The sequence below is a fragment of the Phoxinus phoxinus genome (assembly GCF_949152265.1).
Source record: "Phoxinus phoxinus genome assembly, chromosome: 6".
NCBI classification, from domain to species: Eukaryota; Metazoa; Chordata; class Actinopteri; order Cypriniformes; family Leuciscidae; genus Phoxinus; species Phoxinus phoxinus.
The window spans coordinates 7,892,966-7,918,986 of NC_136881.1; the positions used below are offsets into that span (position 1 = coordinate 7,892,966).

Here is a 26,021-nt window from a genome sequence, read left to right on the forward strand (position 1 = left end):
AACTCAATCAGTAACATATGCTTTGGCCTCCAGTTTAGAAAAGGCAAATTAACTGAGAAAGACTTTGTTTTCTGACCACGGTTTCTTGCCAAACCAGAATGCCCTTCTAAGAGCACAAATGTAATTTTAAAAGCAATAAGTCTACGATGAGTCTACGCTAACATGACGTTAAGATGATACTCCATATGCCCTCAATCAATACAAACCAGTTTTTCCTACAGGAGTCGCCCACGATTAGAATTAACAGCTGGACTAAAGTTTGCCTCAGATTCAGTTACTGTCTTGAGTCACTGCTAAGCCTTATAATGCAGTAAACACAAAGGGCTTCAAGGAAAAATATATACCATAACATTTGGTTGAAATTCTTTACAGTCACTGAGAGGAGGGTTTCATAATGTGAAGCGAATGGATAATTAGAAGACAAAAGTCTGTTCTAAACCACTAACCCAATGAATTAAACTTTGGAGAGTGACTCGTCCTGCACCATTCGTGCTGGAGGCATCAACAATACCTCAAACTGTGTGGCTTGAGGAGAGGTGTGCCATTATTTTTCTAAGCCATTGGACTGGTGAACAATAACGGTTGTGGCCTAATGGTTATAGAGTCGGATTTGTAACCCGAATGTCGTGGGTTTCGAGTCTCAGTAGGTATGGGGAGCAAATGAAATGAACAGCACTCTCTTCCACTCTCATTACCCACAACTGAGGTGCCCTTGAGCAAGGCCCCAATCGCTCCCAAGGCGCCTGCTCTGGGTGTGTGTTTATTGCTGTGTGTGCACTTGGATGGGTGATTCGAGCACAAATTTCAAGTATAGGACACCATACTTGGCTACACACATCACACCACTGTCAAATTAACATGATTATCTGCACAATTATGTGATTAAGCTTTAATAATCTTAAGCTTTAAAACAAACACTGCGTTTACCTAAATCACACAAAAAAAATCATGCAATACAAATTAACACGTCACGCCTAAATACACTTATTTGGATTAAAATCTTAAAATGTTTTTTTTTTTTTTTTTTGGCCTCTGCAAGCATTTTTGAACATCATGATTTGCAGTCGTGGATGAAAGTAACAAAAGAATAGTGCAGCATATTATCAATCAGCTCTAATTAATCAATGCGTCACAACTGACAGATTACAACACAATAGAAAAGACCATTAAATCTTATTGAAGTGCTTATGTGTGAATGGTAACATCTGAATGCCTGCGATTGTGTGTGTGTGTGTGTGTAACTCAAGGTTAACAGATATTGACAGTGAATTATCTTCAGCAGAAGGGTCGCAGGTGGCTTCAACAGGTCTAATTTCACAGGCTGAGAACACACACACACACACACACACACACACACACACACACACACACACACACACACACACACACGTCTAGACCGACTCATTCATACAATTTCAAGTTGCTAAATATCAGAATTCTGTGCTATATTGAAAACTGCAATACTAGAGTCATATAATATTAAAGTCAAGTTCAAGAATATGGTTCAAGTTAAAATTAGGATCAAATGTGCACTTAGCTGTTTGCATTTACTTATGCTTTTAAATGATACTTTTAAGCCCTCATACCTCTTTTTGCTCTTAACGTCAGTTCCCAGAGTTCTGGCATCTGATTCTGTCAACGTTATATAATTATAAGCCTACTCTTGTAGTTATCAATTTCCTGAAGAGGTGATTAGCAATTAGTTTCATTTAGGCACTTGAAAAGTCAGCATGTTCCCTTAATATATGAAGACTTTAGATCCAAAAACCTCCAAGTTCGTCTGTTTTTTTTTCCTTTTAAATGAGCATTTTTATCAGGCTCAAAAAGAGCTAAATCCATGTGTGCTTTTTTGTGTGCAAAAACTTCTAAGTCCACCTCTTTGGACGAGACATAGTACGGTAAACAGTTGCAAAATCAACTGTTAAAGTAGGTTAATGTCAGTTTCTGTAAGAGTTACAGGAGCACACGAAACACTTGTGTTTACATGCTACCCGCAAATCCTGTCATTGCCACTGTAACGATTTTCTTTAGCCTTAGAACGGGCAGAATTATGAGGTTGACAACATTTTCTTTTGTCAGTGACTGAAACTACCACAGGTTCATCCATTTCATCATACGTCATCTTGTTTAGTTGATCTTTTTCAACAGGATAAATACTTGCAGCTTGACAATTGAAAGCCAGCTCATTCGCACGCGTCATCCATTGTGAAATCATATCTGATTGGTTCTGTGAACTTGGTTCTGGCAAAGGGGAGTGACAGAGTGAGGTTTCTGCCAATGAACCAGTATTTCTAAATGTGCTGAGGCTGGGTTTTAGCGGGTTTAAAGCAAAAATATTTAATGAATGTGTACTATGTGCAGAGAGCATTCACTCAATATCATCTCATTTTTGACTTAGCGGCTATTGCATCTGAAGTCTTCATATGTAGCCTTGCACTTAATGTTCTCAACTTTATGAGAGGCGAAAAGTGCCATGAACAAACTATCTACGTTTGAAGATCTCGATTAAAGTTCAAATATGGGACACTTTCCAAATGACATTTAACAGTAGGGAAGACTGGGGTAAACTGCTGCTTTTTGCTCACGTCATTCTATAGGCTAAATATTCCAGGATGCCTGCTAGGGATGTGACGTTGAGGAAATTTTCCCACCGGTTAATTGCCGTGAGACAATTTTCATGCCTCCAGTCATGGCCGTGGGAACTAGGGGTGCTTGCAGCTCCCCCGACGACAGCGGTTACAATAAATTGGAATTTAAGATGACATGACTTTAAATAACTTTTTGTTTTTCAACATGTTTACCTTCTACCTTTATAAAATTACCATTTTTTTATGTTGTCGAATATGGTTTCATGACTTTAAAAGAAATGAATATATCAAAAGGCAAAAGCAGATCTCACATGGAGTGAGTGACGCGACACTGGTTGAGGACGAGCATCTCAGAACTCATTTGACACTCATTTAATGCGTGTTCACACAGATATCGGTGAAAAAAAATAGATGTCTTGATTAAAGTATTCATCGGCATTAGGGGCTGTTCACACATTTTCCATTCCACTCTGCTACTTTTCCATTGTTTTATCAGTGTGAACGCAGTAGGCGTGTTTAACTGTTGCGCTCGTGTCTCGCACATGACACAGTGTTCTCAAAACGCAACAGATTTTTGTGCTGTGTTTTAAAAAAAAACACAGCACTGTCCTCATTCATTTGTATGTTAATCTTTTTGTGTGGGCTGTTTAATATTAGGATTCTGTTTAAAATACTCTACCATAGCAACGCCCTGCAATATCAAGCAATAGTATTATAGGTTTATAACTATAATATTGTGAATCCTATAGTTTAAATCAAGGATACCATATTGTCGTATTTCTATATCGTGGTATCTCAATATAACGATGTATCGTTACACCCCTCTTGCTATATTATCATGCAAAAACGGATTGCACTGTAGTCCCGGTTCTCCAGGTTAAGTATTTTTATTTCCAGACAGCTGCAAAGTGTAGACTAATGTACTTATTCCCAACGTTTGGAGTAATGCCACACATTTTTCCATATGGAATGTAACCCTGCACTCCTACTTCAACCATACGGACAGTCTAATAGATAGACACTTTATTCATCCCCAGGGGGACATTCAGTAACCCCAGGTATAATTTGACAAAGAGAAGGACACCAGATATTGAGCCGCATATTCATTGACATCATTTAAAGCATGAGTGCAAATACTGAGTCATCACATAGTTTGATGAAAAGTGCTTATGTGAATATCATTTCAATTATTGATGTCATAACACCCGCTCACATCTGTAAACGACATTTCAACAGAGAACAGCGTTGTATTTTGTATTTAAGCATAAAACACTGACTGCACCATGAAAACTAGAACTTTCAATTTAACAAGACAACCATGCCTAGTGTGAGTACACCTGTGTCACCTGTCACAATTAAATCAAAACTATAAAACCTTTTATGAGAACACATTTTAACAAACAAATTCCTTTGATTCCACTTTTGATGCAATGGTCAGAACTTGTTATATATTGAATACAATTCAATTTAATTAAATAAGCTTCATCACATCATACAATAGGTGCCATCTAGTTTTGTTAAACCAGCCGTTATTCCAGCCCAGAAGCTCTTTTCTGCAGTGAAAACAGACAATAGTTCCAGATTGGAAACCGACTCTGGCACAAGACTGTTGAAAAGCCACTAGAGAGGATTGATTGAGATTGAATGCACTGAAGTGTTGCAGCCTTGATCTAATGTTAGAAACTGACAGTTAAGGGATTGACTTTTTGCTGTAAAAAATGGCAAATATCTAATCTCTCATTTAACACTGAACAAATGTTTCACTTTTTAACATTTAGGATACCATGTACAAATGTGTTGTCAAGTTTCAGAAGAGCTGAAAGGTACACAAACACAGAACAAGGAGGATATTCAATGACTTTGACAGATACCCAAGAGAATATTCAGGACAATGAGTAATATTTTAACAAATAAGATGGTGGGTTGGGGGGGATCTGTCTCTCATTATCTTTCCTTTTTCACAGACAGAAATGGAGAAGAATTTCAAAGCAGTTCCTTGATTCTTTAGGGATCAAATCATAACATAACTAAAGCATTGCTCAAGTGCACTTATTTAACAATGGGGGGGGGGGGGGGGGGGAGGGGGGGGGGGGTTGAACAATTGAGGGGGAAAAAAAAGAGACCGGGATTCTGTTCATTTATCTTCAAGTGCCTATTCTTTAAAAGCAAATCAATGGTGATTATATTCAGAGAAAAAGACAATGAGCCATCTTTTCTAAACACAGTGCACATAATATTCATTGTGATCAAATTTCAGCAATTATTGTGAATTTTGTGAAGACTGTATATCCAGTTTTTCTATAATATTGTGGCCATTTGCTTGGCCGTTACAGTTTGCCAAACAAACTACTACAACTTCGTAGATAAACAAGTTTATCATTGACCGGTCGTAAATGAAAGTGCTATTTGTGCTGTCCAGTATGCAAGCACAACTAGATTGCAACTTAAATAAATAAACACCTTAAAAGGTTAAGTGTATGATTTGTGTGCCAGTAACAATGAAGCACAACAGTGTTTACACTCTTTGGGGAAATCAGCCTACAAATGGCTTGCTTAATATAGTTGACTCTTCACATTAAATTGGGATAAGAGAAAGTATTTTAAAAACTAACACACTTCACCTTTAATAAAGGCACTTAAATGACTCATTGTGCTTTGGTTGTGAGCTGGCTTCATATGTGAGCTGGAATATATGAAAAAATATATATTCAGCTAACTCTAAGCCATCTTTTTACTTCTCAGTCTAAAACTCAAGCACATAACGCCAAGGAACTACTGGAGTGCTTCTTGCGCTCCACTTAAGACACTTCAATTCCTATCAATTCCAATAGTTTAAATGCTACAGAGTCCTTTCCAGGGCTGGTGCCTACCTAAACGAGGGAAATTCATTTAGACACGGTCTAGTATTCACTTGAAATGAATAAACAAACAAGCGGACAAAATCACTTGATTATCAAATCCGTTACATTTAAAGGTTTGTAATGCTAAATCAGTAAGAGAATCAGAAGTCATCACCAGGGTATGAGGTATCCTTTTTTTGTTGTTGCTACATTCACAGAATGTGAAAAAGAGCAAATATTTCCTTAGCACGTAAATATGTGTATTATAAAATTAACACAACACAACTACACACACAAACGACTAAATGCTTACACTCACAAAGCAATAATAACAGCCGAACGCAGACTCACTGAAGCTTTACCGCAGCTCTAATTAAACAGCCTGAGGAAAGTACCGATCAAATAACAAAAACTTAAATCCAATTATTGCACTGTGTGTGTATGTGTGTGTCTATAAGGGATTACCGAACATTTCTACAACCCACAAAGGAAGAGCATTAATTAAGAAAGATAAATTACATTTGCAGGTAAATCATTGTAAGAGTATGCGGTTTCAAACTAAATATGCATTTTGTATCAGATATATAGCAGTGATAACAATTGGTTTATCATACACAGACCTGTCCAAAAGAAAAATTAATGTCTTCTCATTTGCATTAAAAAAAGGATAATTACCATCTTAAATCAAGTGGATGCACAACAATGTCCAAACCGTATGACAAATAGTGCAACTACTGTACTATTAAAACCTAATGAACAGTCTAAAGTGGAATACTAAATTACTGGTTCATCTTCAGTCAAATTTGATGATTCTCAATACCAGTTTTGACTCAACATTACAAATGTATATGCAACTGCACATTCTATTATTTCATGAAGTAACATTTTAAAATAAGGTTAAATTATTTAACATTAGGTACTTTGCAATACAATGATCTTGAATTTAGAAATTTAGGTTTGTTAATTTCTACATATACAAATAAATTCAACATTTCACATTGTATAAATTAACATTAGTTCATGTATTTATGTACATAAACAACACTCAACACCTCCACACTCTCTAAATAAGCAATATTGGTTGCTCACTTTTATAGATGTGATCTCGAAACTGTCCACTGCGCAGTGTGCACATTCATGGTGCAAGAGAGGACACCATACAACTCTGGGCCCAAACTTTGGAGAAGCTTAAATGTTTGTTGATTTTAATTGAGGAGATCTCGCCCCCATACATAATTATTATAAAATACAGAACTATTTTTATATACACAGAGATATTCTTTTATTTGTTTTGTTTTTTGGTTCCCTGTTTGGGTTGCAATTCGCTGTTTTCTAAATAAACCTTCAATTTGAAGAAATCATTGAATTGAACAGTATGCAGCAATAAACAAGTACGCTATAAAGAGAAGAAAGTGCACAAGGCCAATCTTACTTAATGTACACCATCACATCTCAGGGGCTGACACTCAACATACTAGCATACTTGTTACCAGAAGAAGTGCACTGATAATAATTTCCTTGATTAAGTGTTATTCTAGGTCGCTGTTTTTCCACTACTTCTTGCAGTTAAAGTAAAAGCGCCAATTTCCTATATTGTAGGAACGCCGTCTGTTTGTATTCAGTTGGTAGGAACTGACTGAAGAGAATGTGACCTCCTGCAGAGACTCAGATGCACCTGAGGCTGGAGGAGCTGCTGAGCTGGTTCAGATGAGGCTAAACACAACAGCAGTTCTTCAGATGCCTGACCTCGGCCTTGGGTTTTAAGTCCTTCTTTCGATTTTCACGCTTCTCAGAATTGTGAGTCGAACAACAAACCACCAACTGTGGTATGAAGCTTCAGGCTCTTCTAACTATCACAGCTTTCTTTTTCAGAAAAACCCCTATAGTTTTGCCAAGCCAGCTCTTCAAAGTCATTCAAAATCCCATTGATGATAATGTCATTGTTTTATAATTGAACAAAAACACAACATAAAGCCTTTGATTGCTGGTATGTTTCATCTAGAACATCTGCTCAGCTTTGACAAAACCCTAAAATGATCAAGTGATCATAAAATCAACACATTAAAACTAACAACAAAACTGCAATGGAGATGCAATCAAGTCTTAAGTTTACCACGTCTACTTTCCAAGTTTCCTTGTCAAATTTATACTTTTCTTCTAGTTTGCAAGTACGTTTGTAAGCCGGGGGTACATCGTGTGTTTTTTGTTTGCTGTTGTACGAGCTCGCAGGCTATTTTTTATTTCCTCTCAGGAGAAATGGCTCACAACCACCGAGTGTCCGAACTCGCACAGTATACGCCCGCCTTTAATTGGTTGTGTAGTTACAAACACGTTTACATATGAACGTACCTTAAACAGTAATGAATCCTCCATATGCTCAGCGTACACAGAAGTGAGCCGGTACTGGTTCTCCACAGTGATGTCGATCTGGTACCCGGTCAGTACGTAACATGCAGTTCGGAACTCTTGAATCTTCTTCTGGAACACTTCCTTCAAGCGCTGGTTCTTCAGTTCTGCACTTTCCATCTGCTTACGCAAGTCTGAAGAACATGTGCATCACATTTAATCATAACCAGAAGAACATTCAAATAATATGAATACAGGTGAAACTCGAAAAATCGAAAGTAATAAATGAATACAATATTTATTGTTTTTGGCGCATGCATCCCTTGTATTGTAATAAATAAGGTTATGACACCAACATTTTAGATACCAGTTCAATTTAACAATTCTCGATTCCAATTCAGATACCCAGCTAAAACTACAATAAAACTACTTATATAAATTTAAAAAGATTATTAAACAAATAAACATTCATTAATAAAAAAGAACAAATAATCTAACTACAAGAAATCACACAAATAAATAAATAAATATAGAAAAAATAGAACAAAAACACAAATGAAATAATCAGTGCTTTTCAGACAAGTTTAAAGTAGTTTTCAGGTACAGAAATTAAAGTAATTATCAGAATTCATTTGAATATTTAATTTAAAAACAAAACAGCAAAATTGACCATCTAAATTAGATTTTAAAAAATCCAACTGTATCTTATAGCTTCAATATAAGGATGCTGTATGTACGACAGAGGCCTTAACAGCAGTTTTAATTCTCTCATGGACCTTCATGAAAATTTAATCACAAACAATAAAAGTTCTGGAGAAAAGAGAGATAAAAGTTCTGTTATGTACTGTAATTGCACACTAGAACAGTGCAGTTAAATTTTGAAAGTTTCAGTCATAACATAACTACCGGTAGATGTTTTGATGAGCTGCACACTAGAAGAAACAGCCTTTTGTTCAGTTGTCCTTTTGCTTTAACCGTTCATCAGGATCACTTTTAATTATATATCATGTGAAGGTCTCTCCTTTTATCCTCCGCTGGAAGCTTTTTAAAATTGTTACCACTTTGTTCATTTTCCGTATAGAGAGCAGGATAGAAATTACACTTAACTCTCAACACAATCACCTTTAAAATGAGCTGCAATTAAAAAGTGCTGTATGTGGCCCTCATCTTCATTAGTACACTAACAATTACCATGTCATGAACTTTATAAGGCTGCATGGACCATGTTGAGAAATGATGCCCTGTCAGGAAGAGACTAGTTTTTTCTTAGGAGGTCAGTATTACATTCTAATGAGATTCAAATCAGTGTTTTTCTTTCTTCGTATAACTTTGGAATAAATTATGAAACTTTCTCCTGATTATGTCTAAATCTAAGAAATCATCTTTTGTTTGGATAGGGATATTAATGACACCATCATAGACGCATATCATAGCTATCACTATCATAGTGCATAGGTAGTTTTACAAAAGTTTGACATGCAAAAAGTGCCCAAATACATTTTATCTTCTTTCTGCACATCGTATTTATTACTCTATTGTCCTATATTTCTAAATAATAAATGCCACTGGTCTGATAGTTTATGTAATGCAAAAGACATTCAAACATTAAGTGTCCAAACATGTTCTGGGGCAACTATTTATCCTATGCTTGCGATAATCAATCATTTTGCCTTAAGCTAATACGCAAAAGGAAAAAATGGATACACAATATTCTTAATGAGCACACATTAAACACTCTTAGGCTTTGAGAATGTGTTAGAAATAGGGCCTAACATACAACAAAATATTATATACCTTGGGAGTATGTTATAAAACGGTAAATGTGTCAGGCAAAAAAGAAATTCTGTTCCAGTTTCCGCTATTAATTCGCTTCCAATCCCTGTTAATAATTGATCGATGATTAAATTAAAAGCAATTTTACTCTATAAAAGAGTTTGAGGTTCTGTGATTGCATATAAACAACAAAAAAGCTGTTTTTATCCTTGAAAGAACTTGTTCTTGCAAATCCACTGGAAATTGATTTACCCACTCATATTGAACTAGATTTGAGCAAGCACAAATCCTGTAATCATACATTTTAGGTGGGAGAAGAATGAGGTCATAAAATGAAGGAGGAACAGTGAATAGCAAATAGAGACAGAAAAAGTGCAGCGGCCAATTTAAAAGCAGACCTCAGGGTGTTTGTTTACTCATGGGTCTGAGTCCTAATTAGACTCTTGCCTCCTCCTGAACTCATTCAAACTGATAGCCAAAGAGGGAGAGACTAGGAGAGAGAGACACAGAGAGAGCATGAAGCAAATAAATGAGTCCCAAAGAAATACGGATCGTCAGCACACACCGCTCGAGTCCAATTAAACATTTAGCCCTGGCTACATGTATATATATATAAAAATAAATAAATAGTCTAAATCATTGTCAACACAGGATGAAGAATCAGGAAGAATCTTTTTCACAATCCTTGTTTTCACATCCGACTCTACAGGTAGAAATGCATTCACTCAAGAATCAATCTTGTCAACTGGTCAAGCCAAATGCAATTGCAGACATATTAACTTTTGTTTATTTGCGAAGTGTTTAATTTAGATAAGGTTGGTTGCTGGTCAACACTACCACAATCATCCAACCAGAAGAATAACTTTTAAGGGCACCTATTAAGCTAAATTCACTTTTACATGGTGTTTGAACATAAATGTGTGTTGGCAGTGTGTGTACACAACCACCCTATAATTATAAAAATCCAACCAGTGTTTTTTTTTTTTTAAACCCCATAAATCATAAGCACTGTCTCAGAACGAGCTGTTCTCAGAATCAATGCATTGTGATGTAGAATTGCACAAGCCCCGCCCACGACTGTTGATTGACACTGCAGTTTGAGCATAGACCCGTCCTGAGTGAGCTGGACACAGTCCGCCAGTGTTTCGATGCTGCAGCAGCTGTTGAATGTCTCCGAAAGCAATTGAGGTGTTTTGTTTTTTTGGATGTTAGAAGAATAAACATAGCAGTCTTCATTTACTCTCGTTGTTACTCGAGGATTGATCAGTACAACTGTTCGTGATCCAGCTTACAGTCTCCGGAGCGACAGGACTAACGTTACTGATCATCACGGCAGAAATGAAAGTGAGAGCGAGCACTTTATGACAGCTCGAGCTTATCGAGTCTTTTACAGATATACAGTTTACCAGTTTATAAAGCACCCAGCTGTGTAGCGTTATGTTCATGATAATGAAAGGGAGAGAGAGAGAGAGAGAGAGAGAGAGAGAGAGAGAGAGAGAGAGAGAGAGAGAGAGAGAGAGAGATATGGATAATACTTAATGCACACTTCTTATACTGCGTTTATTCTTACAGTGATTTTCTGCAGTAAAACTAACGCTTCATCTTTTGTGTGATGTACACTAAACTTAATTGAACTCATCAGTATATTTTGGTCATCATTCAGACGGGGTCTACTACAGCAGGCTTGTATTAATAGTGGAGCAGATGGCATATAAGTTATAAACGTAATTAAAATAAACATCCCTGTTCTATCTCTATTCAGCATATATGCTCTAGCTCTGTGGGCATTATTGTCCGACTCGAACACCGTTACTGTGAGTTTCTGTTTTGATATTGTCATCTTTCTGTGAGATGAGATTGTCCTGGCTCTGAGTGAGAGCTGGTTAGGCTCCGCCCCCTGTGCGTGGAACCGCATCTCATTAACTTTTAAAGGTGACACTAAAACGGTGCGTTTTTCTCAGCCCCCAAAAAATGACAATTTAAACATGCTGTTAAAAATGATCTGTGGGGTATTTTGAGCTAAAACTTCACATATATCAGTGGGACATCATAGACTTATTTTACATCTTGTGAAAAGGGGCATAATAGGTGCCCTTTAAGTTATTCAAACCCGTGATTTTCAAGTACTCAAAGCCCATTTAAAACGGTAAACAGTTTACTTTGAACAGCCTCAATAAATGCACACTTTTTGTCCTGTTGCACCCATCTTGTTGTAATGTTTTTTTGTGTGACATGTACTCTAAATTCGAGTAAGGAAACGCACAAATACCAGTCTAACTTTGTGAGCTTCTGCTTACACACACATTTGAGACACATTATTCATCCAGCAGAATAACATGAAATAATTTTTCATTATTTTGAAACCCCCGAGAGGCATGGCTGTTTATATCAAATTTGGTGAAGATTAAAAAAAAGAAAAAAAAAAAAAGAAAAAGGTAATTGAATACAGATAAAACGGGATGTTTCGTTACCCTACTATTGAAATGCTTGTGTAAAAAAGTATTTACCCAGTATTTCCTGTGAAGGTGGGATGATGAGGGTAGTGTCGTCTGTTGTCATGCCACCACTCGCCTCAATTTTCCGGAGTCGTTCTCTCAAGCGCTGGCACTCCACCCTCAGCTGATCCACCTCTTCAGCGCGCTGCTGCTTTGCAATGCTGGTGGGGTTCATTTGAAAGTGGACCACCTTGGTTTTCACAGGGTCATAGTCTCCCTAATGCATGGAAAACATGTTAAGAGAGTCTATAAGTTAAAAGTTTATTCAACCTTTTAAACAAACTGAGTTTTGATTTCATTCTTCCAAAGAAGAAAAAGTGCAGACAATAAGCCTCAACAACGTAAAGCTAATTACCATTCCTTTTAATACTTTTGGCATTTAAAACCATTGTAATTGTTGACAGAAGTAGACTGATCAAACAAATTAACATTAAAATAAAAGTGCAAAATAAATAAAGAAAAGAAAACTGAAAAGACACAATGGAAGAAGTCTGGAAACATAACATGTATTCCAAAATCTTTAAAACACATCCAATCTGAACATCGGTGCCTTTTAATTATATTTTGCTTTCATAAGAATCCAAATTCTTCAATCAAATCAAAATTATACACATTAGCACTTTAGGACAAAAAGTTATCTGGAAAAAATAATTACCTGAAAATAAATAAGTTTTTTAAGTGAGGGATGTCACTAAGGTCGGTTCAATAGCTCATTTGTTAAGCCAATACATACACTGTTGAACTACTACAAAAGTTCATAAATGAAAACCAGTTAACGTGAAGGGTTAAAATCAAGTCCAATTTTGTCTGAAGACTCTCGCCCCGTAAAAAATAAATTTATCCGAATTACCCTCCAAACAAAAGGACCAAAGAAGTGATAGTTCATCCCTGTCTGAAACGAAAGGCTTTATCTTCTGGAACGATTCTTCATTTGGGTTTAAAACTTCAGGGGTTTAAAAGCCATTACTGAGCCTTCTGGTGAATTAAAGGCCCCATCAAAGAATAATGCCTCGATCTGAACATCTCATTACTGAGCAAATTACATCACCCTGAGCTGAAGACAGAAAGGCAGAGGAGAGAAATAGAGACTGAGGGGTAAGGAAGAGATGACATAACTGCAGAACAGAAGGGGATGAAAGAACAGAAACAAATAGAGTTACGAAAAATGAAAGATTAAGCTTTTGTTAAAGTGTTACGTATGAAGTTGGGGAGAAAGGGACGAACAAACTTAGAAATACCAAAATAAACGGTACTCCGAAACAAAGTCAATAATAATAAAGATAATAATAATAATACTATAAAGTTTATTTGAATTAGGTTTAATAAAAACCTAACAAAATTTATTTGAGAAATAATTCACATTTTAATCAGTTAATATTTTTAACTAACAAATTAAAGGAGTGCATTTAATAGCTAATGGCAATTCATTGCTCTTGAACACTTGTGTTGTGGTTATTTGTAATATATTTAGGACTACACGTTATTTTGATAATTGGTCAAAAAATAAATCAGTTTAATCAGATTCTGTTGCTTAGAACTGAATGAAGAATAATATATTGATATTTAATATTTTTTTAATATATATATATATATATATATATATATATATATATATATATATATATATATATATATATATATATATACACTGTATATTCTGCCCAAAGAGTTACTTTAAATAAAAGTGTGGTTATTTTATTGGCTCGTATTTTTTTTAATTCAGATCCAATTAAATTATTAAATGTAATTAAAGAGTCTAAAATTAATACAATTATATATATTTTTTTAAAACGAATATAAAATATTATACATTTCGGTTTCGGGCCAAGTGCATCCAGAGTTTTCGGTTTCGGCACAGAATTTTCATTTTGGTGCATCCCTAGTTTGTACAGGTGACAACTCCATGCGTGCATCTCTCTAGCCTTCAAGATGAATATAATACAGCTGGAATCACGAATGACGCATGGACAACAATAAAAAGACAGCAAAGGTTAGCAGTCCTTGGGCCAAAAATAAACCATCTTAAAACCGACAAGTGTGTGGAGTGGGTTGATATTATTAACTGTACGTGTGAAGTCGTTTATTCTTACTGTGACACTTGAAGCGTCATAGATAATGGATAGAAGGTCTATTAATATTAGAGCCAAAGTCTAAGCACATTAAGAAGACAGAGTGATTGAGAGAGCAGGACGAATGAATGACGCAGCTCTTGAATTCCAGACTTTTCGGTTTGTTTTGGGCTGGCACCAGCGTTGAGGTCTAATGGAGCATGTCTGACTGCATTTCAGCCCACTGATCGCATCATCGAGTCAGGAAAAGAAAGGATAAATGGATGGGAGGCCACTGATAAATATAGAAGCATCACAAAGATGACGGAAAAGTGATGTGGCCTTATATCTTCCCATTATGTCACTGGCTAATGTTTAAAATTTACCTATAACATGCGGTTTACCCAACAGAGTGTGACAACAGTGCAGCAGAGCCAGGACTTTTAAGGCATTTGCCAATATAGAAACCGAACTTCATAAAATAAATGAAAAATGAAAAAGTAGACTACAGTAGTGGCCAAAAATGATGTCCAGAGGTGATAGTTGTTTTTAAAGACCCAATAAGTTTGATTAATCAAAATATAAGGGAAATGTTTTATAGTATTTCAATATTTTAAATACAAGGGAACAACAACACACTAAACTTGGTTAAGGTATTCATATGGCAAAATTATAAATAAATAAAAACGATAAAAATTTATAATCTAAACTACAGCTACAAAGCATAGAAAAACAATCAGTTATTAATATATTTTTTTATTTTTTGCATGTTCAATATTTCTTTGTTTGACAGCCTGGCCATAAATTATGTCCACACAATTTTGCATGTACATAATCAAAAATAAAACTATTAACTCACATTTACACAATATGCTTACAAAATCTTTAACAAATTGTATTAATATTTTGAATAAAGATATCAATTTTCCTATATCACTTTTGGCCACTACTGTAAGGGTTTTGCAATATTACTTTTTACTTGTATATATTTTGTTCATATATTACATATTTGAAGCGGTTTCGGCACTGATGTCAGGGTTATTTATTTGTAGAATACAAATAATGAATCTGGTCTTTGTTGTATTAAGAAACTTGATGAACACAAATCACACAGTAACATGTTATTTTATATTGCAGTGTATATATTCGACATACCTCCTTCCCTAATATATAAATATAGTATACCAATACACAACCGCATACCTAAACGGCATAAATATTTAAACACTAGGACTTATAGTCTGAGTTTCCACTAAGTGCCTATACATTATTTATTGACTAACAGAAATAAATAAAAACACCACTGTGCTATTATTAAAGTAATATTTTTAAAAGCATATTAAAAGCTAGCACTCCCCAGCATGCCAAGAATAATTTGTCCTACCGTAGGGAGAAATCATATGTGTGAAGAAGAACCATCAAAACTCCTTGTTGTTGACCCATAAGGACCAGTGTTCGTGGTTTATTTGAAGTTTTTTTTTTAACACAAGATTTAAAAATACAAGACATTTTCACAACTAGGTTGATGGAGAAAACAGTTTTTCTGTGATTTGAAGAGGACTTGTAAGTATGTGGAGTTTTGCAGACGAACACAATATGGTCTCAAGTGCCAATTTAGGCTTTAGGAGAAGAAACACATATACCCGAGTTACTGTGGAAACCAGAGGCAATGCAAGTGTGGCTGTGCATGAACAAAAACACAACACAGCTAGCCTCAAACTGAGTCTACGGTGCATTTATTTTAATTACAATGTCCTAAAATGGATATGTCATATGTCAAGGATAATTTGGCAATTAAAAATTAGACCAGCAATGAAGTCATGTTAGTTAAGGAAGAGAGAGAGAGAGTTTGAGTTGACTGCACCTTTAGGAAAAAAAGGGAGTTATGAAAGAAAAAAGAAAAATAAACGCTTTTATACTCAAGGTAACAAAATTACCTCACATACACGTAAAAATGGACAATAGAGCTTTATTTTCTGCACCAGAAAAAAAACACACTGAAATTGTATAGATATATAATATCAGCTATGACGACAATACAAACCCAAGTTACTTATTACACAATCTGACTGCTCAATCATAGCGTTCAGAATTTCTAATATTTATGAATAATGACCGCTTAACTGAGAAATCTCTCTCTTGCATTCTGCTGTAGAGTTCAGTATCTCGTGTCAAGTTTTATACTACGTTTTTACTACTACAGCTATCAAGATTAACTAATCTGAACTGAAAATAGTTGATTATAGCATTATATTTAGATCTACTCCTCTTGCATGAAAGGTTTCAGCGGTGAGCATTGTAGCCAATGACAGACATGTCTGTTGAGCGCATGAATGCAGTGATCTCATCAATGTAACTTGATTTCTACAGTCTCACAAATGTTTTTATCATAACTAACAGATCAAAAATGATGTAAAAAGGAGTGTAGACAGTGTTATTGATTATAACAGGAGTTTTGGCAAAAGTCCAGAACTCAGTCAATGATGCGCTGTGATTGACAGCTCCAGTGATTGTAAAGGGAGTGTTCTTTGATCGCTTTCTGTATATAATTTAATCACAATTCACATAACAGATTATTTTCATGCTACTAAGAGAAACAATGTGAGGTTGATCGTTTAGCCACTGGCTTGATAAACAGCAATACATTATTTTGAGACAAATAACTGTACTGAAACAAATATCTGACTGTACATGAATCATATCACCAATCACTGATCACAGATTAAGCATTAGAAATAATAAATATCCACTTTCCTAGCATTAGGATCCTTTGGAGGGCAATGTTGTTTTTAGTCCAGTGATCCTGTATCTATTGTGGATTATTTCCCAACACTGTGATCACGATGATTAGCACTCATATTAAAATATTCTTTGTGTGTGAAGAAACTGCATCCATATACTTTATATAGGCTGCACATTCAAAACCAGAGAACCACAACGGTGTTCTTGAATTACTTCAATAAACAATGACAGTGAACTCCACCTGCTTAACAGCATGAGGTAGGGCTGCTCAATTATGGCAAAATCATAACCATGATTATTTTGTTCAACATTGTAATCACATTAATATGATTAGGAGTGGGCGAAACGACCAAAATCTTATATATTGAAATATAGAACAAAAGTAAACAGTCAGTAATAGAATAAAAACAAAGAAGAAAATTAAAAACAACCGAAAAAAGATACAATTAAATAATGCTTTACCTTTTTCATGAAAGTCTTCAGCTAATGGGCCACTACATAAACTGAAGTAATCGAAAGTAAAACGTTTCATTCATTCAACTATGAATTAAATATACACAGATTCTTATTAAACTACAAAAAGTTATTCAGTCAAGAGCAGTGAGTTTTCTCTTTTTTCAGACCGAATGCACAGATCTAATATTTCTTTCCCAACAATTTACGGTCACTTCAAGTGGAAATGAAGCAGCAAGTCATGTTAACATTATTTAGTAAATAGATTTCTACTCTAATCAAACATTATATAACAAACATGACAAATGTAACCATTCAAAAAAAGAAAAAAAAAGAAAGATGTTTTGCTATTGATTTTGTAGCCAGGGTGCGGCCATTTTGCAGTACAACAACCTGTGACATCACTGGGTTGGTTGGCTCTGTTGGATTAATGAAGAGTATTATAGTTTTGATTATGTTCTGTGATTTTTCTGCTTAGTTGCTGTAACCTATAATGGATAAACCCGGGCTGATTTTTTAATTTTTTTTCAACGGACTAACAAAAAAAGCAGTCAGTGTTGGTTAGAAGAATGGTTAGAAACTTTACTGCACACAATACAAAAGAATCCAAAAAGAAGATGGCAAAGAAGATGCCGGTATTAGGGATTAGGTTTGAAAATGATCCAACAGTCCTGATTATTAAACATGGAGTCACGGTAAGAAATATTTATTTTGTGGTTTGCATCAGCTTTGATCTCTATATGTTGTGGAGTAACAAATGGGTGTTTATAATGGCTGCTGTGGTTCATTTTAATTTCTGACAGTCATTTTGACAACCTAGCCAGTATAACTATGGACATCTTTAAGCAGTGGGACCGGTGTTTGATTGTGTATCGGGAAGCGAAGCAGTATTGTTCTCCGTTTCAGCAGCAGTTTATGAAAATGGACCCTTTTGTCCTTTGCTTTAACAAGGTAAAACTAATTTGCATCCAGGAATGCAATAGTGGCCTCCCACTTGTCTTCGGATGCCCTGTGGCTTTCCAGTTTCCATCTTTCACTGTCTCTGTCTTGTCCTCCACAGATTTTTAATATGTTCCTTCCTAAAATGTTCACTTACAACATTTATAAAGTTGTTTTGCACAAAAACCCCCCCAAATATACTGTGTATATATATATATATAATTTTTATATATGCGTGTGTGTGGGGGGGGGAAACTCTTTTTTTTTTCAACACTCATTCTGACCCTCTGTCTGAAATGATCTGTTTTTAAGTGACAGCTCCTTTAAGGCTTGTCAGTAAAAGGTCAGTTATGATTTGCTAACTTCACTGCGTAGGAAAAAGTATTAAAACCCCTTCGCTATTGCACGCGAGTAAGTGTTTTGAAAGCATTATCCATTTAAAACGTTAATTTACAGACAAAGTATTATGAAATTGTTTACTTATGGTTTGCGATGCAGCTGCTGTCAGATCCAATACTGTTGTCTGCTTCATCTTTCAACAAAAGTTTTTTTGGACTCTCCATTACATTGTGCCTTGATTATAAAAAGTATCAGCCATTAAGCGGGGGCCTATGGTGTGATGATGTATAACTATTCGGCAATGTCTTGCTCTAGAGGCAGTCATATGCAAATGTGTTTGCCTGAGTGATGACAAATCCAACAATATCCAAAACAAACCATTTTTGGACCTTGGTCAAATAAATGCTTTGTTTATAGTGAGAAGGACATTTTAAAACTTGCAGGATATTTTAATGGTGCAAAGACCTCATATATGTCAATATATATTATATGTCTATATGTGATTTCTCATGTCATGACTCCCATGACATAACTCAGTGTTTACGTTAAAAACTGGACAAGGCCGGCATTTTGACATATGTTTGCATTTAAGTGACCACAAAGCCTTGTTCTGCGCCGCATCAGAGCACGCAAACAGAAAGGTGCCTGGTAAGCAGCACAAGCTCTGTTTCACAGCTTAATTCGCTTTTAATAACTCTTTTTATATCAAGCATGACCCACAGTAGACTGCATATGACGACATTCACATTACATGATGTAACTACTTTGGACTTGAAAATGAAGGTATCACCTGGAGGTTATGCCTTTCTAGTCTCATCTCCAGAATGTTGTTTTGCTCTTCCAGCCGCTGGCGTTCTGCCTCCAACTCCTCAATCTTTTCCCTGAAAAACATCATAAATTCTTACATCAAAATTTTAAACCACAAAAAAAAACATAAACATCTATTTTTCAGTCAAGCATGGTGGAACACTACAATCAACCTTCAGAACTTGAGTTGAACACATAATTGTTGAGTAAAACATTATATAAATAAGTGGGGTCCAAAATCTGAGAAAACATAACAAATTTGGGATTTAAAAGTGAATTATTTAATAGTAAACAAATAGTCATGAATTAATATTTTGTTAATTCAGGAAAGTGTTTGGTGTAAAATTAAACATTTTCAATGTCACAAATCAAATACATATGTGACAATCAAAAGCAAAAGGACATACCAAATACTAAGAGATTCTGAAATAAAGTTAACATTTCTATTCACATTATTTAGTGGTCCCAGACAGTTAGTGTAAACTTGTTGAACCCTTATAATCCTGTATAATTTCTCAGAATGTAATTCGGTAATTTTAAAAGCTCTGGACAACATTCAAGTTGGTTTAGTTTTGGTTTTGAAGATTACTATGTGGGTCTTGGACTTGTATTCAATACAACAAATATTCAATTAAGGTGTAAACAGCTTAGTGAAATGGTTCCAGGAGTGATTAAATGAAATTCTATAGAGAATAATTACAGGATCAAAAAGAAAGAGGAAAAAGGAGGAAGTAGGCACCGAATGAAAGCGTACTTTTCAAGCAAGGCCACAAAAGCTAATGTAGTATAATCACATTTGCATAGCAATTAGGCAATGCAACAGGCCATGAAAAAAAAAAACCCACAGACTTCAGTTTCACTCAGTCTAAAGCCCTGTTCTCCATGCCAGCGACTTAGTGACAAAGTGGCATGAACATTTCAATGAGAGCTGGCGATTTTCAGTGACATGAGTTGTAGCGACCGGTGGACACAGGCTTCCATAGATGGAATACAAAACTAAATATATAACAATTGTATACAAATCACAATTGTGACTTTATTTTGCACAATATGACTTTATATCCTAGTGTGACAGACGAACCATAGTATGAAGGTTCATTTATAACATCTCTTGTTACCTGAGAGAGCAGATTTCCTCTGCAGTTAGTAAGGTGGTTTTCTCAGCATTAGACATCTGCTGCTCTTTTAGAGCCTCAAGTTCAGAGATCACCTGAGCAAGTGATAAAAACACAATGAATGACAAAAAGATCAGCACTGTGTCAAAAACTACAACTTACTGTAAATCCGAGTAAATGAAACATTATAGTGCAAATTTTAATCCATTTATGATCAAAGCCGTAGCTGACATAATCGTATAAATGCCAAAAGGAAGTTCCCATGGTGATGGATGTGACTTACCATCTGAGCTTGTAATTTGATGGTGCCTGCTTCCTCCTGGGCTTTAAACAGTTGAGTCTATAAAAGTGAAACAGATTATTCCTTGATTATGAAGTCATGAGTGCTATCAATGTCAAGAAAGTTGTCTGGATGCTTGTCCATCGAGACAGGCCAGTCTCCATGAGCAGAGGTCTAGAATTTTTATAACACCAGCACAGGTTTTTTTAAAACACAATATAACTTGAGCTTAATAGAACCACACATGTTATAACAAAATCTAATACATCCAATAATTCTCCTTCCTTATTACAATTTGAGGTAATATCAAACTTTTTATAACTTGTTAGTCTCTGCTTCTGAAGGACTTTTCTGCTGATGTAACCAAAGATAAAAACTGATCTGGGCAATATAGCTACAGGGCCTGATTTTTGGCAAGGGATTGCAGGTATTATGCATAATATTACAAATTCCTGCATTTTTCGTGATTATAAAGCGGGATATTCCCCCAAACATTTAAGCAAATATAGAATGCAGTTTGAATGAGTAAATTAATCCGAACGGATTATCAGAGCAAATCAGTCATTTGAAAACTCTTTGTAAAACATAATTTCACAAACAATATTAGTGATTCAGCAGTACAGCATCTTCCCTCTCTTAAAATGCAGAAATGGCTTCACAATTGACCCTTCGCAGGGAGCTTGATTGACAGGTGATCTGACCAATCGTACTTCGCCATCCGCCTTTTTGTTCGACTCTACAGCGATCTGTCACAACGTGAGAGCGGCGTAGCTTGTCGGACATAGCGACGGTAACTAAGGGGGGCGGGTCTTTGCGAACGGTCAATTCACATCAGCTCATTGTGTCTGCACTGCAAGCGAGCTGCATGCAAGACTTTAGCTCACGTTTCAGAACAGTTGACGGAATTGTCACTTGCCCACTCGAGCCAGTGTAACATTACTAAAGATTATCATTTGCACATCGTTTTAAGTCTTGCTAATTTAAACAGTCAAGTGATTTTAAACCATTTGGTACTCGTGCAATCTCTGAGAAACGGTGTTCTGTGCGCTCTTAGCCAAAGCACGCGCAGTCGCACTCATAAAGCCGCCTCTCAAACAGCTAGCGAGTGTCTTGAGTTCTTTACACGGCAAATGGTCGTCTTTGCGAGTATTCACGTAAACACAGTCTGTTAGGATTAATTTATATTTAATTATACAATTAAGACTATGCAGAGTTATTTTAAATTTGATTATTGTGGCGTTTCAATCTTGAATACTACTGTCCAGTTCATTTGTATTTGCATTGTTGCCAAGAACCCTACATTTAAAATGTTTTTTATAATTATATAAATAAATCAAGGCATGTTTTCCACATTGTTTTGCAATAAATGAACATGAGTAATTATGTGCCCTACTAATGTCAACACATTAACACATGAGATTAAATAAATTATTCATAATTCAAAGTCAAACCCAGACAGGAAATAAAAAACAAAACAATACTTCAGAATCATTAGCATTCTTAACATGAAGGAATTGTAATTACCATTAAACCTCAACAAATAGGTGATGTTTTTGAAGTAAAATCATGAGTGATTTTACATCATGGGTGAAGTAAGAGAGAGAGACCATGAGAGAGAAACCGTAATTCACAGAAATACAAACACCAGGGCAGCAGCAATAGAAACATGCATGGTTCCATTCATAAACAAAGTGAAAAGGTGTTTAATTACTGAATTTGAGTGTTCAATGTTTGCATTCCAAATGCATTGACAAAGTTTGAGAAACACTAAATCTATCTGATGTGCATCAAAAGATTGTTGAGCTTCACAAAATAGAAAGTGGCTGTAAGAAAATAGCCAAAAAATTGACCATCAGGGCAATAATTAAGAAGTTAAAATCAACTAAAGATGTTATGAATCTGCCAGGAAGGTGTCTATATTGCATTAATGGACGGAGAGGATGAAAGTTTGAGTGGCCAAAGAGTCTTCAAGGATCACAGATAGAGATTTGCAGAGATTAGTTGAGTCTTGGGGTCAGAAAGCCTATACAAAAATTAAAACAATAAAACAACACCCACATCACCACATGTTGTTTGGGAGGGTTTCAAGAAAAATCCTCCTCGCTAATCCAAAGACAAACTCCAGAAAATTCAGTTGTCAGACACGACTGGATCTTCAAACCGGCACAGGGTTCTGTGGTCAGATGAAACTAAAAAAATAGCTTTTTGGCAGCAAACACGCTAGATGGGTTTGGTGCACACAAGGATAAAAAGTACCCCATGTGTACAATTGAATATACCGTTGGATCTTTAATGTTATGGGCATATTTTTCTACTGAATGTCCTAGACTTCTTGTTCAGATACATGGCTTTATGGATTCTATCAAATATCATAAAAAATAAAAACCTGACGCTATCTGCTAGAAATCTTATAATGGGCCGTGGTTAGATCTTCAATCAGGACAACGATCCAAAACAAACATCAAAATCAACACAAAAATGTGTTACGGAGCACAAAATGAAGCGTCTGCCATGACCGTCCCAGTTCCCTGACCAGATGAGAACTAAAGAGAAGAAGCACCAACATGGATCTGGGAATCTGAAGGATCTGGAGAGATTCTGAATGAAGGAATGGTCTCTGATCTCTTGTCAGTTGTTCTCCAAACTCATCAGGCATTATAGGAGAAGACTCAGAGCTGTTATCTTGTCAAAAGAAGATTGCAAAAAGTATTTAATAAAAGGGTGCCAATAATTGTGGCCAACGTGTTTTGGAGAAAAACATTTATTTCATAATGTGATCATGTCGTTTTTTGGGCAGTAGCATATAAAAATTTATTTCATAATGTGATCATGTCGTTTTTTGGGCAGTAGCCTCTTTGTCCAGAGGACAGAGAGATGACAGATATGCTGGAATGAAGACCTTTGTTTGGTCCATTGTCACTCCCTCCTATGTCGTACATATGGTAAAATAAATAAGAGATCTCTTGGTAAAATAACTGGTGTCTGGTCCCGTGAATTAAACAACAAAAGGGGAAGAGCATGATTTTTAAACGTATATTATACTAAAACAGTTTAAAGCATGTAAAATGCTGCAGGGATGCAAACAAATCAAGACAGGGGTAGCTGCAGGTTAAAGTAGTGGGCATGCCAAAAGGTGAAATGCTACAACAGAAACTAACTCATAACTTTACCCCACACCCTAATAGGCAGCTTTCAAGAACAACTTTCTTGAAAGAAAGAAAGGTTTCTTGACCTTTTGTCACACCCATAACTGCAACCTGCAGATACCCAGCTTACCCACACTTGAACAAATCACTGAATCATTGTTGAACATACCCATGCATTATGGGTAATGTAGTTCTCACCTCCATGTCAGTGTTGTGAGTCTGGACTTTCTGCAGCATGTCCTCTGCCTCCTTGACCCGGAGCATGAGCTGAGGGGAGTATTCACTTGTGGCCAGCTCGCTGTCGTACGACTCTAATATGGCCCTCATTCCATCGCGCTCCTGACCCACATACAAAAGCACAAGTTTCAATTCCAGAACTCAATTCAGGCCAAGCTAGGTCAGTACAATACAAAGACATCATGCATATAGTTAGCTGTGTGAAGTTGAACTATCTGAGATGCTTGCAGAAGCATAAACGGATGAGGCTGATTTTTATTGTAGGGTGATTAAGTACAAATAAACAATTTCCAAATGAAAGAATCTGTTCAATGTCTTAATTCAAATTTAATTACTACAGCTTGATTGTGTTTCACTTATTACTGAACTTATTTCACATGCTTTAATGGTCAACCTAATCAATGTAGTACAATCTAATTGGCAGGCATCAGTTGTAATGCCGTTGTATTGCTCTAAATACAAGAGAAGAGATGCAAGAAATATTAGAGGAGAATTAATGGGGTGAACGAGCTCCCTTCTGAGTTGGAGTCATCTGTGTAAATATCTCATTTTAGAGTCGATTAAACCGAAATTAAATCTAGTCTAGTCTCTAAAGCCGAAAACAGCAGGATCAATAAAACATTGTGATTCATTATCCGGAGTGTCAACTGAGAATACTAAAACGCCAACAGACACATGCACATATATGCACCCAAACTAGAAAGGTTGTGAAGGTTAATGTTGGATAGAACCTTCACTAACAGACCTTTAACATCCGTTTAAATGGAAAGTTAATGATGCATTTGTGGAGTTTTAGTTAAGTTCATCTGACGTAACAATCAATGCGACTGACGTCAAATCATCCATGCAGGTTTAGCTGCGAAATTCACAAAATGGTCACATTTCTTCCGAAATATTTAAGAAAATATATCTAAATTACAAAATATTTATATGCCATGAAAATTTCACTGTAAAAAAAAACATAAAAAAAAAAAACATACACACACAGTTTGAGTTTATTTTCAAATGGTAATTATAATTAATGTAATATTTTTAAATGTACAGTATGATAGTAGAAAGTAAACTAGAAAAAAAAATGTTTTAACCATTTGAATCATAATATAATATAATATGGTGGTATGTTGAAATGCTTTGTTTGTAATGTACTTAACAATTTACAGGGTTTTGTTGCATTATAGTAATACAGTATATATGCTTAATGGTCAAGAAAATTAAGATTTATTTTTGTTTATCTTTAAAGCACAATATAATTTGTTTTTCCCCTAACAATTTTGTAATCAAATCTCACAAAAACATGTCCGTGTTTTTCATCCAGGTGTTAATCATATACCTCAATTGTTGTTAACCATGGCTATCAATAACTAACATAAGTTATGACATTTTTAAAAAGAGACATTTGAAAACTTATGTCAGTTTCATTTGTAACTCTGTACTACTTTTTAAAGGTCAAAGAGGTATCCGTATTATTATAAGTAATGGAAACAGTTCAGATCTTTCTTTTAATCCAAGTTATAACCACCTAAGGGGTGTCAACACACATCGACACACATCAGTATTCAGACACACACACAAACACACACACACACACACACACACACACACACACACACACACACACACACACACACACACACACACACACACACACACACACACACACACACACACACACACACACACACACACACACAAACACTTCAAAAGCTATTTTTCTGCTTCTATTGTAATGAAATTCACCCGTGCTGTTATCTTAAACTCACCTCATTCGTCCCACAGATAGCAAACTCTCATTTAGGACTCTATTATTTTGGCACAGACCTGTGCCGAAGAGAGAATCTATGTGGGTGAGTGAGTGAGGAAACCAATCTGTGCC

General features: G+C 35.7%; 1 protein-coding gene across 1 annotated transcript in view; it reads right to left on the minus strand.

Annotated features, from left to right (window-relative positions):
• mad1l1 (mitotic arrest deficient 1 like 1) overlaps positions 1-26,021 on the minus strand; it is a 65,170-nt gene that overhangs the window by 13,130 nt on the left and 26,019 nt on the right. The window contains exons 12-17 of the mRNA XM_079616955.1: positions 24,110-24,250; positions 20,769-20,825; positions 20,489-20,580; positions 19,354-19,444; positions 12,055-12,259; positions 7,778-7,968 (exon numbers count right to left, since the gene is read on the minus strand). Coding sequence (XP_079473081.1) covers positions 7,778-7,968; positions 12,055-12,259; positions 19,354-19,444; positions 20,489-20,580; positions 20,769-20,825; positions 24,110-24,250 — 777 coding nt within the window. The remainder of the gene's footprint in view (positions 1-7,777; positions 7,969-12,054; positions 12,260-19,353; positions 19,445-20,488; positions 20,581-20,768; positions 20,826-24,109; positions 24,251-26,021) is intronic.